The 20,948-nt window shown below is 40.7% G+C and overlaps 1 protein-coding gene across 6 annotated transcripts in view; it reads right to left on the bottom strand.

The window, feature by feature from the left end:
• Positions 1–20,948, bottom strand: part of ARNT (aryl hydrocarbon receptor nuclear translocator) — an 82,883-nt gene that overhangs the window by 46,151 nt on the left and 15,784 nt on the right. For 5 of the 6 annotated variants that reach the window (XR_008380078.1, XM_053590710.1, XM_053590708.1 and 2 more), the window contains exons 2-4: positions 8,203–8,314; positions 3,639–3,683; positions 52–96 (exon numbers count right to left, since the gene is read on the bottom strand). Coding sequence is in view for 5 of the 6 variants with exons in the window: in XM_053590710.1 (XP_053446685.1) it covers positions 52–96; positions 3,639–3,683; positions 8,203–8,314 (202 nt within the window). In the remaining variant the exon portion in view is untranslated. The remainder of the gene's footprint in view (positions 1–51; positions 97–3,638; positions 3,684–8,202; positions 8,315–20,948) is intronic. The other variant, XM_053590709.1, reaches the window with a different exon arrangement.

Below are 20,948 nucleotides of genomic sequence, written 5' to 3' on the forward strand. Positions count from 1 at the left end.
CTAGGATGGCCTTGGTCCTACAACATGGACCAAGATGCTCTACTACATTACCTGGCAAACCGCTCCTTATCATTAGACATCTGATCGTCATCACACCTGATGGAAGAAAAAGGGATTATTTCAAAACATTACACTTGTTATACCTATTTCATTCTATAATGAAAATTAGAAATATAAATATATTTCACAGGAAAAATGTCAGCAGAAAAGTATCATAAAACAATAGAGAATAGAACTTAAAAAATCCATGGCTATTATACGTTAGGTTTTTGATGTTTCCATTACCCTTACCAGACACACCAAAAAAAGACAATCTAGTGAGAATACAGCTTACTGCTCTGTCATCGCTTCTCTAAAGTTGGGAATATTTCTGTATTTTTTTAAATTCTGGTAAAAAAATACATAAAATGTACCATCTTAACCATGTAAGCTTACAGTTCAGTAGCGTTAACCATACTCACATTGTTGTGCAACAGATGTCTAGAACTTTTTCATCTTATAAAACTGAAACTCTATATCCTCTGAATATCATCTTCCCATTTCTCCCTTTTCCAACTTGCTGGCAACCACCACTCTACTTTCTATGTCCATGAGTTTGACGACTGTAGATGTAAGTGGAATTGTTCAGTATTTGTATTTTTGTGACTGGCTTATTCTTTTAGTATAATGTCCTCAAGGCTCATCCATGCTGTAGCATGTGACAAGATTTCCTTCTTTTTAAAGCTAAATAATATTCCAGAGTATGTTTGTATTACACTTTTTTTTTTTTTTGTAGAGACAGAGTCTCACTGTACCACCCTCGGGTAGAGTGCCGTGGCATCACACGGCTCACAGCAACCTCTAACTCTTGGGCTTACGCGATTCTCTTGCCTCAGCCTCCCAAGCAGCTGTGACAACAGGCGCCCGCCACAACGCCCGGCTATTTTTTGTTGCAGTTTGGCCGGGGCTGAGTTTGACCCCGCCACCCTCGGCATATGGGGCTGGCGCCCTACTCACTGAGCCACAGGCGCCGCCCTGTATTACACTTTCTTTATCCACACATCTGTCAGTGGCATTTGGATTGCTTCTACCTCTTGGCTATTTTGAAAAATGGGGCAATATTATGGTGTGCAAATATCTCTCCAAGATTCTACCTTGCATATATACCCAGAATATATACTCAGAAGCAGTACTGCTGGATCACATGATTACCCTACATTTTTTTTCAGACAGAGTCTCACTACGTCGCCCTGGGTAGAGTGCCGTGGTGTCACAGCTCACAGCAACCTCAAACTCTCAGGCTTAAACAATTCTCTTGCCTCAGGCTCCCAAGTAGTAGCTGGGACTACAGGCGCCCACCACAACGGCCAGCTATTTTTCTGCTGCAGTTGTCATTGTTTCTTAGCTGGCTCCAGCTGGGTTCAAACTTGCCAACCTCGGTGTATGTGGCTGGCACCGTAACCACTGTGCTACAAGTGCTGAGCCTACTTTATTTTTTGAGGCAAGAATATACTGTTTTCCATTGTGGCTGCAACATTTTACATTCCTATCAACAGAGCACAAGGGTTCTAATTCCTCTACATCTTCACCAATACTTATTATTTTCTGGGGGTTTTTTTTGTTTGTCTGTCTGTTTTTTGACAGTGGCCATCCTAATAGGTAGATTTGTGTCTCTCTAACGATTAGTGATATTAAGTATCTTTCTTTCTTTCTTTTTTTTTTGGAGACAGAGTCTCAATAATATTCTAGAGTTCAAGAGCAGCCTAAGGAAGAGTGAGACCTCATCTCTACTAAAAATAGGAAAAATTAGCCAGGCATAGTGATGGGCACCTGTAGTCCCAGCTACTTGGCAGGATGAGGCATGAGGATCTCTAGAGCCCAAGAGTTTGAGGTTGCTGTGAGCTATCCTGACACAGCAGTCTAGGCTGGGCAATAGAGTGAGACTGTCTAAAAAGAAAAAAAGAAGAAAGAAAAGAGAACAAGCTAAGCCACTGGCCTTCAGCAAAAACACCTCCTTTTCCTGAAAGAATCCCTTCATCAATATACAGCCTCTATAGTTAACCACCTCCTTACAATTACCACTTCCTTAAATTGACCTAATTTTCACAGACTAGACATGCACCCACGTACATATCGGTATAGGAGGCCTACTTCCTTATGTTGACCCCCTCTGTATGTTGACCAGTTTGTGATAGTCCCTTGGTGGTCAACTCACTGAGGTTCTACTGTAGTTCATTTTCAAAGCTCCATAAGATTCACTACACAGGGTGGCGCCCGTAACTCAATGGGTACATACACCGCCGGCCACATACACCGAGTCTGGTGGGTTTAGGCCCAGCCGGGCAAGCTAAACAACAATGACAACTGCAACCAAAAAATAGCTGGGCGTTGTGGCGGGTACCTGCAGTGCCTTAAGCAAGAGAATCACTTAAGCCCAAGAGTTTGAGGTCACTGTGAGCTGCTGATGCCACAGCACTCTACCAAGGGCGATGTAGTGAGACTCTGTCTCAAAAAAAAAAAAAAAAAAAAATATTCATTACACAAAAACAAATTCAAATTCTGCTACCTGAAGGAAGAGTCAACAAGTATCAAGGGGTATGACAAAATAGTATATTAAGGACACTCCCACACACTGAATTTTATCTCCCAGTATCTCTTCCCCTGTGCAGACTCCTCCCACACTGACTCAAGACGTGAACATATGACTTGCTTTGGCCAGTGGGACATTAGCAAATGTCATACAAGCAGAGGCTTAATAAGCACTTGCACACTGGAACTTGCCCTGTAGACTGTAGCCATCACCAGATGAAGAAACTCAGTCTGGCCAATTTAAGGATCAAAGACCATATATGACAGGAGAGGGGGTAACCAGCCATTCTACCTAAGGCCAACTTTCACCTTATCAGCCAGCTAAATGCAATCTTATGAGGGAGCATCATAGCTCACAGCAACCTCAAACTCTTGGGCTCAAATGATCCTCTTGCCTCAGACTCCCAAGTACCTGGGACTGCAGGTGCCCACCACAACGCCTGGCTATTTTTAGAGACAGGATCTTGCTTTTACTCAGGCTGGTCTCAAACTCCTGAGCTCAAACAATCCACCTGCCTCAGCCTCCCAAAGTGCTAGAATTACAGCCGTGCCCAGCTTAGATACAGAATCTTATAAATGTTCTGTATGTTCCTCACTGAGGTCCTTTCTCTGGTGTAATTAACAGAATGCTCAAAATTTTGCTAGGATATAGTACAACGTGCATATTTAGAGTTTTCATATGAAGCACTTTTTTTAGGCCTAAGGACAAGATGATTACAAGTTAGAAGTATATAAGATCATAAAGTCAGTTTTATTTATTATTTATTTATTTATTTATTGAGACAGAGTCTCACTTTGTCGCCCTCAGGTGAAGTGTGTGGTGTCGTAGATCACAGGAACCTCAAACTCCTGGGCTTAAGCGATTCACTTGCCTCAGCCTCCCAAGTAGCTGGGACTATAGGCGCCCGCCACAATGCCCGGCTATTTTTTGGTTGTAGTTGTCATTGTTGTTTGGCAGGCCTGGGCTGGATTCGAACCTGCCCGCCCCAGTGTATGTAACTGGTGCCCTAGCTGCTGAGTTACAGGGCACTCAATTTTAAAAGTCTAGAGAAAGATTTTCAATCTCTTACCTCAAAAATTTACTGTTTCCTTCTCCATCATCATCAAAATCCAGCCTGGGGAAAGCCAACAATAAATATTATAAGCCTACTGACACAGAACATTAAGAAATTAAAATTTCTCAACACAAGCTACCTGTGGAAAAGAACAAAATTGAGGCAATGGGCAGGAGTCAAACAAAGCTACATTACTTTATCCTCACAGAGCCAAACCAGAAGAAAGAAAAAGAGTACCCACTGCCACCTTAACACTTTCCTAGTTTAACAGTTCCACCTTGACCAAAATTTTGCACCAGACTATAACCTCTACAAAAAAACAAATTCACTCAAAAGAGAAAAGGAAAAAATTAACATAAATAATTCAGGTCCAGTTTTCATTCAACACCTCTCAAAACAGGGATGTTACATAAGGGTGTGATTCAAGACCTAAGAAGGTTATTAGAAAATGCTTCTTTCCACTATTCATCTAATAAACAGAAATATATGCTGCATATAAAACTTTGTGGTAGATGAGGCAAAAACAAGACCCTTACCCTCAAAGGGCTCTTTGCCTAGAAAAATATAAATATAAAATAAATGAAAATAGGAAAGCACCATGTAACATGCTATAAATATGCAGTGAAGAAGTGAATTTCATTTCAGGGGATTAGGAAAGATTATAGATAATTAAATTACAATGTTGCTCATGTAATTAATTGCTAATTAAGATGTTAGCAATGTGATCAGTCTTGCTTACTCTACTAGTGACATAATCTGATATTATGGGCATCTAAATGGGTAGCACATGAAGTAGACACCAACCATTCTGAAAGTGTTCACTTCTTCCTCCTCCCTGAAGCCTCTGATCACCTGTCAAAAATCCTAACCATCTGCCCAATAACTCAATTCCTAAGAATCTAAAGAAATAGAAATAGAAATATGTTCACTACAGCAATGTTCACTGTAACATTATATGTTAACATATAATAGCAAATCTTTAAAACAATCTCAATGTCCACAAAGAATTCTTCTTAGTAAAGTATCTCAAGAATGGGAAAAAAGTATCCAATGTACTCAATACTACTAGGAAATCAATATATAATCACCTACTCATTCATACAAATGGTAAAACATAAGTATAGTCCAGAAAGTAGGAGGGAAGAGGTGAGAGATAGAAGGAGAGTGGAGGGGAGGAAGGAGGATATTTGGGGGACCTCATCTAATGTGCATAATGCATGATACATTTCAAAACTATTAAGAAAAGAGTGGGGCAGCGCCTGTGGCTCAGTGGGTAGGTTGCCAGCCCCATATACCGAGGGTGGCGGGTTCAAACCCGGTCCCAGCCAAACTGCAACAAAAAAATAGCCGGGCATTGTGGCGGACGCCTGTAGTCCCAGCTACTTGGGAGGCTGAGGCAAGAGAATCACCTAAGCCCAGGAGTTGGAGGTTGCTCTGAGCTATGTGACACCACAGCACTCTACGGAGGGCACTAAAGTGAGTCTCTGTCTCTACAAAAAAAAAAAAAGAAAAGAAAAGAGTGTAATTGTCTTACCACAACAAATAAGTAAGCGAGGTGATGGATGTGTCAATCAGTTCAATATAAGCATTTCACACTATATATCAAATCAATACACTGAACCTCATAAATGCATCAATGTACACGAGTTATGATTTAATAAGAAAACATTAAAAATTAAAAAAAAAATGTCCACAAAGAGGAATCAAGTACATCCTTTTTTTCTCTCTTTTTTTTTGAGACAGAGTCTCACTGTCTCGCCCTCAGTAGAGGGCCAGTGCCAGGATGTCATAGCACACAGCAACCTCAAATTCTTGGGCTCAAGCGATTCTCTTGCCTCAGCCTCCCGAGTAGCTGGGACTATAGATACCTGCCACAACGCCCTGCTGTTTTTAAAGACCAGGTCTCACTCTGGCTCAGGCTTGTGTTGAACCTGTGAGCTCAGGCAATTCACCCACCTCGGCCTTCCAACTGCTGGGATTACAGGCATGAGCCACTGTGCCCGGCCTCAAATACATCCTTTTATGCAACCATTAAAAATTACGCTTTCACAGAGTATGTTACAATACAGAGGTTATTACATATGATTAGATAAAAAGATTAGGCTATATAAAACTATATAATTATATGATTATAACTATTAAAAATAATTTATATACAAAAACTACCAAATTACCCAATAACTCAGTTTCAAAATACACTATAAAATTGATGATACTTGAGTATGGACATTTTATTGTTCTTTCTAACTTTATATATTTTCCAACCTTTCATTTAATATATTTTTCTGATTACCAATCATCACGTTCATTTCGGAAAACTTGGAAAATTAAAAATAAATAGGTACAGTACTCATAATCCCATCACACAGAAATCTGATGAGTATTTTTTCAGTGTTTTTGTTACACACTCATGTTTTTTCCTAACAGTGAAATATTACTACAATATTGTAACCTCTCTTATATACAGCAGAACCTCCATAGTTGACCATCTTCCTACAATGACTACCTCCATAAGCTCACCTAATTTTCACAAACCCAATCTATACCACATGTATGTATCAATACAGTAGGTTTCGTTCCTTTCATTGACCATCTCTATACGTTGACCATTTTGTTTTAGTACCTTGTGTGGTCAACTTATAAAGGTTCTACTGTATATTGTGGAAAAAAAATTTTTTTTTTGCAGTTTTTGGCCAGGGCTGGGTTTGAACCCACCACCTCCGGTATACATGGCCAGCGCCCTACTCCTTTGAGCCACAGGCACATCCCTATTGTGAAATTTTTTTTTTACTGATACCCATTTGCCTCTTCTAGCTATAGAGTATTCCATTTGAAATCACTGTAACTTTCTCAAGTGATCCTCTAATTTAAATATTTATATTGCTTCTAATTGCTATTTTTTTTTTCTTGAGACATAGTCTCACTTTGTCCCCAATGGTAGAATGTTGTGGCATCATAGCTCACAGCAATGTCCAAGTCTTAGGTTCAAGTGATCCTACAGACTCAGCCTCCCTATGTAGCTGGGACTACAGTCGCCTGCCACAACACCTGGCCATTTTTAGAGACAAGGCCTTGCTCTTGCTCAAGCTGTCTCAAATTACTGAGCTCGAGCAATCCACACACCTCAGCCTCCCAGGTGCTAGGATTACAGGCATGAACCACCTGGCCTCTGTTTACTATTATAATATGATGATAATATAGTGTTTAAGTGAGTTGATTCTAAAGCTAAACTCCCAAGGTTAAAATCCTAGATCTGCCATTTAACTAGCTTCAGAACTAGCTTATTTATGCACCCTATGCCTCAATAATTATAAGATAAAATGTGTAAAGCGCTGAACACATAGCAAATCTTAATATGTTTCTCATGTTACCACTTAGCTCACAAATCACTCTTAAATTATCTTCAGTAAGATGAAACTTAAATAGTTATAAGATCAGCTGCATAATTTTTAAAAAGAAAAAGAAGAAAGGGAAATGCAATACCAAAAAGTGGATAAAATACTACCTACCCATTCATTCAGGCCCCACTAAAGCAATCTCCTTTCTCAACTTTTCCCAGTGTTTACCAACCAAAGGTGGTATTTCTACATACAGAAAAATACAGCACTTAGAAAACTTTGCAAATTCTATCTTGTATTATATGTATGTATATAAATGATTATTCCTGTTAGAACATAAGCAACTTGGAGACAAAAAAATGTGTCTCATTTATAATCACTGAATCCTATTGGCAATCAGCACAATGCCACACACTAATTAGGCATTTGATAGATACTTTGGGAACTGAATGGACTCTGCATTCCAAATAAAGTAACATATCAATAACGCAGAAGGAAAATTAGTGAGTTTATCATTCTCTAAATTCAGAAAAGAAGCCTATCAAAATGATTTTAAAATGCAGACATAAAGCTTAATGAAAGCAGTACTTTTCTCAGCAACAATGAAATCTCTGGGTTTAGCCAGATGCCTTTACCTTACAGATATTTTTGCTTTAAAAAAAGAAATGCAGTGGCTCACCTCTGTAATCCTAGTACACTGAGAGGCTGAGGTCGATGGACTCTTTGAGCTCAGGAGTTCAAGACCAGTCTGACCAAGTGAAGACCCTAGCACCACTACCTTACCTCTACTACAAAAAATAAAAATAAAAATAAACTAGCTGGGGTGCACACCTGAAGTCCCAGCTATTCAGGAGGCTGAGGAAAAAGGATCACTGGAGCCCAAGAGTTACAAGCATTTTATTTTATCTTTTAAGTTTTTAATTTTTTCTTTTTTATTTAGAGATGAGGTTTCTGTGTGCTGCAATGAGTCCACAGTACTCTACCCAGGGTGACAGAGACTCTGTCTCATAAATAAATACTACGGGAAACTTGAATAAAAACATCAATTCAACATAAGGAAAAATCTCCTACAGAACACAAATGAAAAGAAAAAAAAAAAAAGGAAAAATCCAGAGACTAAGAAAACTTCTATGAGAGCTGTGTAGTAGGTTATCTGTTAAAGAAAGAGAGTGGGCTCAGTAAGTACCTAAAGCAGGTTGGTTTACAGAGAAAAATTCATAACGCACTATACTCAAATTTACCCTGGTCGCCGCTTAATAGCCCTCTGGACAATGGTTCCTCCACCTTGAATTCCAGGCCCAGGGTTTCCAGAGGCAATGGCTGGACCCAGTGATGGTACATCTGATGTCATTTCTGTCAGAACAAAAAAGAAACACACATTTTCAAAAAGTAGGCCTTTGCTTGTCATCAATAACATCAAGCTGTCTAAAAGAAAGGGTCAAACTATGAATCTCAGCAGTCTGCTAAAAATCTCAAATACACATATCCAAACTACTCTCCTCTTCAATTTAGTTTTCCTCACTTGACACAGTTTGAAAAGAGTACTATATTCTGCAGTCTTCACTTTAAAACACTTATAACGGTGGTTCACTGGTTCACACCTGTAAAGTAATCCTAGCACTCTGGGAAGTGGAGGCAGATGCAGGTGGAATCCTTAAGCTCAAGACCAGACCTAATCAAGATCCAGACCCTGTCTCTACCAAAAATATAAAAACTAATTGGGCATGGTGACACATGCCTGTAGTCCCAGCTACTCAGGAGACCGAGGCAAGAGGATTGCTCAAGCCCAAGAGTGGAAGGTTGCTATGCACTACAATGTCTCTATCCAGGGTGACAGAGTGAAACTATGTCTCAAAATAAAAAAGAAAAAATTAAAAACTTAAAAGATAAAATAAAATGCTTGTAACTTTTCTTTCCAGAATCAGAGGGAGGAAAAAAAATTTAATGAAATATTTATAACAAAGACATAGTAATTTAAAACAATCACACACAAATTGATTTATATATTTCATTCATGCAATAAATATTTATAATTTAGCTTTTTAATTTATTTTAATTGGAAGATTTAGAAAAACCCAAAAGGTAAAATCACTTAAATCTAATACTTAAAATAACATAGAGGTGGTGCCCATAGCTCAGTGTGTAGGGCGTTGGCCACATACACTAAGGCTGGCAGGTTTGAAGCCGGCCAGGCCAGCTAAAACAACAATGACAACTGCAACAACAACAACAACAACAAAATAAAGCCAGGCATTGTGGAGGGCATGTGTAGTCCCAGCTACTTGGGAGGCTGAGGCAAGAGAATCGCTCGAGTCCAAGAGTTTGAGGTTGCTATGAGCTGTGACACCATAGCACTCTACCCAGGGTAGAGTGAGGCTTGAGGCTCTGTCTCAAAAAAAAAAAAAAAGAGTAAAACTGAAAGACCATAAAAACACTACCCACCCACCTATCCAAGCCTCTAACAGGGCAGGGAAAAGCCCCTCTCCTTCCTGCTTTTCTTTTTCTTTTATTTATTTATTTATTTTTTTGAGACAGAATCTCACTTTGTCACCCTTGGTAGAGTGCAGTGGCGTCACACTCACAGCAACCTCAAACCCTTGGGCTTAATCGATTCTCTTGCCTCAGCCTCCAAAGTAGCTGGGACTACAGGCACCTGCCACAACACCCAGCTATTTTTTTTTAATTTTTTTTTTGTAGAGACAGAGTCTTACTTTATGGCCCTCGGTAGAGTGCCGTGGCCTCACACAGCTCACAGCAACCTCCAACTCCTGGGCTTAAGCGATTCTCTTGCCTCAGCCTCCCGAGTAGCTGGGACTACAGGCGCCCGCCACAAGGCCCGGCTATTTTTTTTTTTTTTTTTAGGTGAGAGCTCACCAATCTCCCTCCCTTCTCCCCTTTCCCTCTTCCTACTCTCCACTTGAATTTTTTTTTTTTTTATTGTTGGGATTCATTGAGGGTACAATAAGCCAGGTTACACTGATTGCAATTGTTAGGTAAAGTCCCTCTTGCAATCATGTCTTGCCCCCATAAAGTGTGACACACACCAAGGCCCCACCCACCTCCCTCCTTCCCTCTTTCTGTTTCCCCCCCCATAACCATAATTGTCATTAATTGTCCTCATATCAAAATTGAGTACATAGGATTCATGCTTCTCCATTCTTGTGATGCTTTACTAAGAATAATGTCTTCCACGTCCATCCAGGTTAATACGAAGGATGTAAAGTCTCCATTTTTTTTAATGGCTGAATAGTATTCCATGGTATACATATACCACAGCTTGTTAATCCATCCCTGGGTTGGTGGGCATTTAGGCTGTTTCCACATTTTGGCGACTGTAAATTGAGCTGCAATAAACAGTCTAGTACAAGTGTCCTTATGATAAAAGGATTTCTTTCCTTCTGGGTAGATGCCCAGCAATGGGATTGCAGGATCAAATGGGAGGTCTAGCTTGAGTGCTTTGAGGTTTCTCCATACTTCCTTCCAGAGAGGTTGTACTAGTTTGCAGTCCCACCAACAGTGTAAAAGTGTTCCCTTCTTTCCACATCCACGCCAGCATCTGCAGTTTTGAGATTTTGTGATGTGGGCCATTCTCACTGATATCTCAGGGTTGTTTTGATTTGCATTTCTCTAATATATAGAGATGAGGAACATTTTTTCATGTGTTTGTTAGCCATTCATCTGTCGTCTTTAGAGAAAGTTCTATTCATGTCTCTTGCCCACTGATATAAGGGATTGTTGGCTTTTTTCATGTGGATTAATTTGAGTTCTCTATAGATCCTAGTTATCAAGCTTTTGTCTGATTGAAAATATACAAATATCCTTTCCCATTGTGTAGGTTGTCTCTTTGCTTTGGTTATTGTCTCCTTAGCTGTACAGAAGCTTTTCAGTTTAATGAAGTCCCATTTGTTTATTTTTGTTGTTGTTGCAATTGCCATGGCAGTCTTCTTCATGAAGTCTTTCCCCAGGCCAATATCTTCCAGTGTTTTTCCTATGCTTTCTTGGAGGATTTTTATTGTTTCATGCCTTAAGTTTAAGTCCTTTATCCATCTTGAATCAATTTTTGTGAGTGGGGAAAGGTGTGGGTCCAGTTTCAGTCTTTTACATGTAGACATCCAGTTCTCCCAACATCATTTATTGAATAGGGAGTCTTTCCCCCAAGGTATGTTCTTGGTTGGTTTATCAAAGATTAGGTGGTTGTAAAATGTTAGTTTCATTTCTTGGTTTTCAATTCGATTCCAAGTGTCTATGTCTCTGTTTTTGTGCCAGTACCATGCTGCCTTGAGCACTATGGCTTTGTAGTAGAGACTAAAATCTGGTATGCTGATGCCCCCAGCTTTATTTTTGTTACAGAGAACTGCCTTAGCTATACGGGGTTTTTTCTGGTTCCGTACAAAACGCAGAATCATTTTTTCCAAATCTTGAAAGTACGATGTTGGTATTTTGATAGGAATGGCATTGGCCCAGCTATTTTTTGGTTGCAGTTTGGCGGGGGCCAGGTTTGAACCCACCACCCTCAGTATATGGGGCCGGCGCCTTACCGACTGAGCCACAGGCGCTGCCCGTCGCCCAGCTATTTTTAAGATGAAGTATCACTCTGGCTCAGACTGGTCTCAAACTCATGAGCTCAGGTGATCCACCCACGTTGGCATCCCAGAGTGCTAGGATTACAGGTGTGAGCCACCATGGCTGGCCGCCTACTTTTTTCTGGTTTTTTTTTTGTTGTTGTTGTTGTTGTTAAATCATAGCTGTGTACATTAGTGCAACCAAGGGGTACAATGTACTGGTTTCATATACAATCTGAAATATTCTCATCAAACTGTTCAAGGTAGCGGTGCATCTTAGAATGGGTACAGGTGAAACTTACTAAAGGCAAAATACAAATGTCTACATACAATAACTTTTTTCTGTTTTAATTAGCATTATGTTTCTTTTTATCTTTGAGTTATCTAAACCGAAGAGTTGACTCTTCATCTGTAATGTTTTTATGCTGAATAATGTTTTTCTTTTTCTTTTTTTGTAGAGACAGAGTCTCACTTTATCACCCTCGGTACAATGCCATGGCGTCATACAGCTCACAGCAACCTCCAACTCCTAGGCTTAGGTGATTCTCTTGCCTCAGTCTTCCGAGTAGCTGGGACTACAGGTGCCTGCCACAATGCCCGGCTATTTTTTTGTTGCAGTTTGGCCAGGGCCGGGTTTGAACCCACCATCCTCAGTATATGGGGCCAGCGCCCTACCCACTGAACCACAGGAGCTGCCCTGAATAATGTTTTTCGTAACATTATGAATGAATCCATAGGATCTATCAGTATTAAAAGCCCTTTGTCTAAAAATAAAATAAAATAAAAAAAAAGCCCTTTGTCTATTGTCTATTTGTAACACATTTACTTCCATTTCTTCCAAATGGCTAATATCCATTAGCTGAATATGCAGTATCAGTTGCTGAATAGTCCATCTTTTCCTCCTATATCTGAAGTGGCTCCTGTATTATACCTTACATGTCTATAGATACTTGATATTTTTCTACACTTTTACTTCTAGTCTAATGTTAATACAAACATTTTCAATTACAATAGTTTTATAATACCCTTTAATTATACAATAGGAAAAGTCCTCTGTTGCCCATTAATTTACTTTACAAAATATTCTTACCAGACATCTGAGTTCTGCTTCCAGAACAATAGAGTAAATGAACTTTTCACTATTCCTTCTGCTAAATGCAACTAAAAATCCTGATTATGTGGTTATATATATTTTACATACATAACCAATATATGAGTATTCTTTTTTTTTTTTCGAGACAGAGTCTCACTATGTCACCCTCGGAAGAGTGCCATGGCATCACAGCTCACAGCAATCTCAAACTCTTTGGGCTTAAGCAATTCTCTTGCCTCAGCCTCCCAAGTAGTTGGGACTACAGGAGCCCGCCACAACACTGGGCTATTTTTTGGCTGCAGTTGACATTGTTGTTTAGCAGACCGGGCTGGGCTCAAACCTGCAGGCCTTGGTATATGTGGCTGGGGCCCTACTCATTGAGCCACAGGCACCACCAATATGGAGAAAAGAAAGCAGACGAGGTAGGGACATCAGGACCTGAGGAATGACATGGTAATGAGTTCCCAGGGTTTTCTCTTTGCTTCATCTATACCAGACATGGGCTGAAAAAGTCAGCAACCTGACCATAACAAGGGCACAGACAAAAATAGTCGTCTAAAAGCCCTCTCTGGTGAGAGGACCAGGAAAAGGGGCTGCCTACCAAGACGAATTTTTTTTTAAAAACTGTCAAATTAGATAGGGAAAAGTTGTGGCCCCCTTCTCAACCATGCCAGCAAAAGCTGAATGGTGAGCCCAGACGTCTATACTCTTACAAGGCTATATACCAGAGCACCTTAAAATCCCTACCAGGATAGTGTTAGAGAAGGCCCAATCTGGACCCAGAACTTTCATCCCCACTGGTCAGAAACAGATACCTTCCTTTTGGCAAGTCAGCTTCAATGGTGAAGCTGAAACCCTCATTTTCACCCAGCAATAAAAAAGAGCCCTCAACACGTATCAACAGAGGCTCAGCAAGGAACCTGGAATTTTATCTCTACCTAGCAGAATCAAGGCAGCGCTACCCTCTCCCCTGCAAAAGTGATGTCAACAAAATTCAATCAAAACAGAAGGTTCAAAGAAGATCCAGCATCACATAATACAAAAATGCCCAGGTTTCAATTAAAAAAAAAAAAAAACCCTTTTTGGCTAAGTGTCTGTAGTTCAGCGTCTAGAGCACCTACCACATACACTGGAGCTAGAGGGTTCGAATCCAGCCCGCCTGCCAAACAACAATGACAGCTATAAGCAAAATATAGCCAGGCATTGTGATGGGTGCCTGTAGTCCCAGCTACTTGGGAGGCTGAGACAAGAGGATCACCTGAGCCCAAGAGTCTGAGGTTGCTGGGAGCTGTGATGCCACAGCACTCTATCCAGGGCAACATAGTGAGACTCTGTCTCAAGAAAAAAAAAAAAAATCCCTTTTTATCCCAGAATCAAGAAGATTTCAAACTGGCTGGGCGTGGTGGTTCACGCTTATAATCCTAGCACTCTAGGAAGTTGAGGCAGGTGGATTATCCTGAGCTTAGTAGTTCAAGACCAGCCTGAACCAGAGAGAGACCCCATCTCTAAAAACAGCCTGACATTGGAGTGGAGAGCAAGATGGCGGCCGAGTAACAGCTTCCTTGCATCTGGGCACCATGAGTCTGGGGAGATAAAACTCCAGGCATCTCTGGCTGGTGGGATCTGCCTATAATCATCCCTTTGAGGATACAGGGAGTCAGCGAGAGACTTCTGGACCCCAAGAGGAGGACAAAAACAGTGGAAAACTGGCATGGGAACTTAAAGAGCAAGAGGAGTTGAAAGGAAAATTAGGGCAAGGAAACAGATAAAAGAAATCACTCATGAGGAAGAATCAGCAGAAAACTCCAGGCAACATGAAGAACCAATCTAGAACAACCCCTCCACTGGACCATGAGGTAGCTACTGCAGAGGATTCCACCTAAAACAAAATGTTAGGAATGACAGAAAGGGAATTTAGAATACACATGATGAAAACAGCCTGACATTGTAGCAGGCGCCTGTAGTCCCAGCTACTTGGGAGACTAAGGCAAGGGAATCACATGAGCCCAAGATTTTGAGGTTGTTGTGAGCTATGATGCCATGGCACTCTACCAAGGACAACAAAGTGAAACTCTGTCTAAAAAAAGGAAGGTGGTGCCCGTAGCTCCAATAGGTGGGACACAGGCCACATATACCTAGGCTGGCAAGTTCAAACCCAGCCCAGGGCAGCTAAAAAAACAACAATGACAACTGCAACAAAAAAATAGCCGGGCGCCTATAGTCCCAGCTACTTGGGAGGCTGAAGCAAGAGAATCTCTTAAGCCCAAGAGTCTGAGGTTGCTATGAGCTGTGACGCCACAGCATTCTACAAGGGCAACATAGTGAGACTCTGCCTCAAAAAAAAAAAAAAAAAACTCAGGCTCGGCACCTGTGGCTCAAGTGGCTAAGGCGCCAGCCATGTACACCTGAGCTGGCGGGTTCGAATCCAGCCTGGGCCCGCCAAACAACAATGACGGCTGCAACCAAAAAATAGCCACGTGTTGTGGTGGGTGCCTGTGGTCCCAGCTACTTGGGAGGCGGACACAGGAGACTCGCTTGAGCCCAAGAGTTTGAGGTTGCTGTGAGCTGTGATGCCACAGCACTCTACCCAGGGCAACAGCTTGAGGCTCTGTCTCAAAAAAAAAAAAAAAAACTCAAACTGAATGAAAAATAGCAATCAATAGATGCTAACATTGAAATGACACAGATGTTAGAATTATCTAACGATTTTTAAAGAAGCGTGATAAAAATACTGCAACAACGGCGGCGCCTGTGGCTCAGTCGGTAGGACACCGGCCCCATATACCGAGGGTGGCGGGTTCAAACCCGGCCCCGGCCAAACTGCAACCAAAAAATAGCCGGGCGTTGTGGCGGGCGCCTGTAGTCCCAGCTACTCGGGAGGCTGAGGCAAGAGAATCGCTTAAGCCCAGGAGTTGGAGGTTGCTGTGAGCTGTGTGAGGCCACGGCACTCTACCGAGGGCCATAAAGTGAGACTCTGTCTCTACAAAAAAAAAAAAAAAAATACTGCAACAAGCAATTACAAAAACAGACATGAAAAAGACCAATAGAAATTTTAGAACTGAAATAAAAAATTTAGTGTATAGGCTCCAAGAGTAGAATGGAAGGTACAAAGGACAAAATCAGTGAAATGGAAAACAGAACACTAGAAATTACCTAATTTGAATAGAGGGAATACAAACTGAGAGAAAAAAATTAACAAAGAGCCTCAGAGACCTTTGGAATTAATACAAAAGATCTAACATTTGTGTCATTATAGTCCCAGAAAGAGAAAAGAAAGGAGTACTGAAAAATTCCCAATTTTGGCAAGAATTACAAATCTATGGATTCAAGAAGTTGTGCAAACCCCAAAAAGGATTAACACACATCACATAATTAAACTTCTGAAAACTAAAAACAAAGAAAAAGTCTTGAAAGTAGCCAGAGAAAAATGACATCTTACTTACAGGTGGAAAACCATTCTAACAGCAAAAGGCTCTTCTCAGAAACCATGGAAGCCAGAAGAAAGTGGGTAATATTTAAGTTCTGAAAGAAATGCCAACCTGGAATCCTATACCTAGTGAAGACGTTATTCAGGAATGAAAGGGAAATTAAGATGTGCTCAGATAAAGGAAAACTAAAGAGAATTTGTCACCAGCAGACCTATCCTAAAAGACTGGTTAAAGAAAGTTGTCAGTCTGACTTGGCCCCCGTAGCACAGTGGTACAGCACCAGCCTCATATATCGAAGCTGACAGGTTGAAATATGGCCCGGGCCAGCTGAACAACAATGACAACTACAACAAAAAAAATAGCGGGCACTGTGGCGGGTGCCTATAGTCCCAGCTACCCAGGAGACTGAGGCAAGAGAATTGCTTAAGCCCAAGAGTTTGAGGTTGCTGTGACCTATGATGCCATGGCACTCTACCCAAGGAGACATAGTGAGACTCTGTCTTTAAAAAAAAAAAAAAGAAGAGAAGAGAAAAGGGAAGAAAAGGGCAGCGCCTATGGCTCAGTGGGTAGGGCACAAGCCCCATATAAGGAGGGTGGTGGGTTCGAACCCGGCCCCAGTGAAACTGCAACAAAAGATAGCCAGGCATTGTGGAGGGCACCTGTAGTCCCAGCTACTTGGGAGGCTGAGGCAAGAGAATCGTTTAAGCCCAAGAGTTGGAAGTTGCTGTAAGCTGTGACACTGAGGTTGCTGTGAGCTGTGACACCACAGCACTCTACTGAAGGCAACATAGTGAGACTATCTTAAAAAACAAAAAAAGGAAAAAAGAAAAGAAGAGAAAAAGTTGTCTACATAGAATAGAAATTATAAAAGAAGAAATTATGGAATATCCAGAAAGAAGAAGGAACACAGTAAGCAAAATTATGGTTAAAATCCAAAGGATTTCCGGGCAGCACCTGTGGCTCAGTGGGCAGGGTGCCGGCCCCATATGCCGAGGGTGGCGGGTTCGAACCTAGCCCTGGCCAAACTGCAAAAAAAAAAAAAGCAGGATTTCCTTCTCTTTTCATACTTGATGATTGAACCGAATATTACAAACCTGTTTAATGTGGTACTTGATGGTTAAATCATACTTGATGGTTGAAGCAAATATTATAAACCTATTTAATGTGCTACTAAATATATGTAGAGGATATATTTAAAACAATTATAAATGGGAAAGGGTAAAGAAACATAAAGACAGGTAAGTTTTCTAACGCTTTAACAAACTGGTAAAATAACAACAGTAGACTGTGATAAGTTATATACATTTAATGTAATACCTACACCAAGCTCTATAAATCTACCTAAAGAGATACACTAAAAAATGTTATAGATAAATCAAAATGAGATTCTGAGAAACATTCATATAACCAGCAGAAAGGTATAAAAAGAGAGAAAAAAGAACTAAAGCGAACAGAAAACAAAAAATAAAATGGCAGACGTAAGCTTTAACATAATAATAATTTTATTCAATGTAAATGCTCCAAATACACCAATTAAAAGATGGAGACTGGCAAAACAAATTTAAAAACACAACCCAATTGCAGGCTGCTCACATGAAACTCACTTCAAATATAACAGTAAAGGGCGGCACCTGTGGCTCAGTGAGTAGGACACCAGCCCCATGGGTGGCAGGTTCAAACTTGGCCCAGGCCAAACTGCAACAAAAAAAAAGCCAGGGGTTGTGGCGGGTGCCTATAGTCCCAGCTACTTAGGAGGCTGAGGCAAGAGAATTGCCTAAGCCCAAGAGTTGGAGGTTGCTGTGAGCTGTGACGCCATAGCACTCTACCGAGGGCAACAAAGTGAGACTCTGTCTCTAAAGAAAAAAAAAATACATATGTGTGTGTGTGTGTGTATATATATAAACAGTAAAGGCAGGCTGAAAAGGAAAGGATGGAAAAAGATGTATCATGTACTCCTCAATCAAAGAAAAGCATGAGTATTGACAAGCAGGAATATTAAGCTATATTAATAATAATCAGATAAAGTAGACTCCAGAGCAAATGAAATACCAGATATAGAGAAGCCTTGAATATCCCTCTCTCAGCAATTGATAGAATAATTAGAAAATCAACATAGAGATAGAAGTAATCAACAACTTCATCAACTAATAGGATCATAGGATCTACTTAATATTTATAGAAATATTCCCTGACCAGCACAATGGCTCATGCCTGTAAATCCTGGGATTTACACTTTGGGAACTCAAGGCAAAGAGGATTACTTGAAGCCAAAAGTTTGATACTGGCCTGGGCAACAACATAACAAGAGCCTGTCTCAACCAAAAAAAGGTTAAAATATGAATTTAAAAATGGAAAGGAAGGAAGGGCGGGAGGGAGGCAGGGAAAAGAAAAGAACAGAACGGAAAAGACAAGAAATATTCCATTCAACAACAGAAGATACACACTCAAGTGTCCCTAAAACATACCAAGATAGACCATATTCCAGGCCATAAAACAAATGTCAACAAATTCAAAAGAATTAAAACCATATAGACTGTGTTCTCCACCCAAAATGGAACCAATAACAGTAAGATAAAGAGAAAATCTCTACAGCAGTGGTTCTCAACCTTCCTAATGCCATGGCCCTTTAATACTGTTCCTGTTGGTCATGACCCAAGGTTGAGAACCACTGCTCTACAGACACAGAAACTAAACATACATCTAACTAATCAATGGGCCAAAAAGGAAGTCTCAGAGAAGGGGGAGAAAAGAAGGAAGAGCAGGGAGCAGAGAGAAAGGAGAGAGAATAGGGGAGAGGGGAGGAGGATTGATAAATTCTCACCTAATAGGCACAATAGGGTCTACAGCACACCCCCTGGGTGAAGGACTCAACAACTTGGACTTTACCTAACAAATGCAAACAATGTTACCCAATCCTTTTGTACCAATTTTTTTTTTTTTTTTGCAGTTTTTGGCTGGGGCTGGGTTTGAACCCACCACCTCCGGCATATGGGGCCAGCGCCCTACTCCCCTGAGCCACAGGCGGTGCCCTGTACCTTCATATTTTTAATCTGAAATTAAAAAAAAAAAGGAGGGCGGCACCTGTGGCTCAAAGGAGTAGGACGCCAGCCCCATATGCCGAAGGCGGCGGGTTCAAACCCAGCCCCAGCCAAAAACTGCACAAAAAAAAAAAGAAGGAAGTCTCAGCTCAGCACCCATAGCACAGTGGTTACAGCGCCAGCCACATACACCAAGGCTGGCAGGCTCGAAACCAACCAGGCCAGCTAAACAATGACAAATGCAACAAAAAATAGCCGGGCATTGTAGTGGGCACCTATAGTCCCAGCTACTTGAAAGACTGAGGCAAGAGAATCACTTAAGCCCAAGAGTTTGAGGTTGCTGTGAGCTGTGGCATTACAGCACTCAACCGAGGGTGACTCCATCTCAAAAAAAAAAAAAAAAAGAAAAGAGGGCAGCGCCTGTGGCTCAGTGAGTAGGGCACCGGCCCCATATGCTGAGGGTGGTGGGTTCAAACCCAGCCCCGGCCAAACTGCAACAACAAAAAAAAAAAAAGAAAGAAAAAACTAAATGAAAATGAAAATACAACACAGCACAATTCATGGAACATAGCTAAAGTTGTACTCAGAAGAAAATTTATAGCACTAAAATGCTTACATTAGAAAAGCAGAAAAGGCCGGGCATGGTGGCTCACGCCTGTAGTCCCAGCGCTATGGGAGGCTGAGGCGGTGGATTGTCTGAGCTCAGAGGTTCAAGACCAGTATGAGCAGCAATGAGCCAGAGTAAGACCTGGTCTCTACTAACAACATCAAAAAACAGCCAGCACCACCAGAGGAAGAAGAAAATCAACAAAAAAGGAGTACTTCAAACAAAGAAGAATGAACAAGCAAACTGAAGTTAAAAAAAATAAAAATAAATATTAAAAAAAAAAAAAAGAAAAGAAAAGCAGAAAAGTCAGATCAATCACCAAAACTCAAACTTCAAGAGCCTATAAAAATAAATAGGAGCCTAGCGGGTAGGGCGCCGGACCCATATACCGAGGGTGGCAGGTTCAAACCACAACAAAAATATAGCTGGGCATTGTGGCGGGTGCCAGCTACTTGGGAGGCTGAGGCAAGAGAATCGCCTAAGACCAGGAGTTGAAGGTTGCTGTGAGCTGTGACGCCACAGCACTCTACCAAGGGTGATAAAGTAAGACTCTGTCTCTACAAAAAAATAAAATAAATAAAATAAATAAATAAAACCAGGCAAGCAGAAAGAAGGAAATAATTCAGAGCATAAATTAATGACTTTGAAAATAAAAGCAATAAAGAAAATCAATGAAACAAAGACTTGGTTCTTTAAACAGATCAATAAAACCTCTAGACAGACCAAAAATAAGAAAATACAAACTACCAATGTTAGAAATGAAAACGAGTATAACAATATAGACCCTGAATACGTTAAAGGGATAATAAGGAAATACTAAACATAACTTGAACACATAAATTTGACAATTTAAACAAAATGGAGCAACTCCTTGAAAAAAGCACAACTATAACTGGCCCAATACAAAATAATAATTTGAGTGGCCCTATAGCTATGAAGAAAACCAAAGCATAAATTTAAAACTCCAAAACAAGAAATCTCCAGGCCCACATGATTTCACTAGAGAATTTTACCAATTATTTAAAGAAAAATTAACACCAGTTCTTTACGATCTCTTCCAGAAACCAGGTGAGGAGTACGCTTAATTCATCTTATGAAACTAGCAGTGCCTGTGGCTCAAAGGAGTAGGGTGCCGGCCCCATATGCCAGAGGTGGTGGGTTCAAACTCAGTCCCGGCCAAAAAGTGAAAAACAACAAAACAAAAAAAAACCTAGTCTTGCCCTGCTAGCAAAACAAGACAAACCCAGTAAAAACTAGAG

The sequence above is a fragment of the Nycticebus coucang genome, chromosome 5 (assembly GCF_027406575.1).
Source record: "Nycticebus coucang isolate mNycCou1 chromosome 5, mNycCou1.pri, whole genome shotgun sequence".
NCBI lineage: Eukaryota > Metazoa > Chordata > Mammalia > Primates > Lorisidae > Nycticebus > Nycticebus coucang.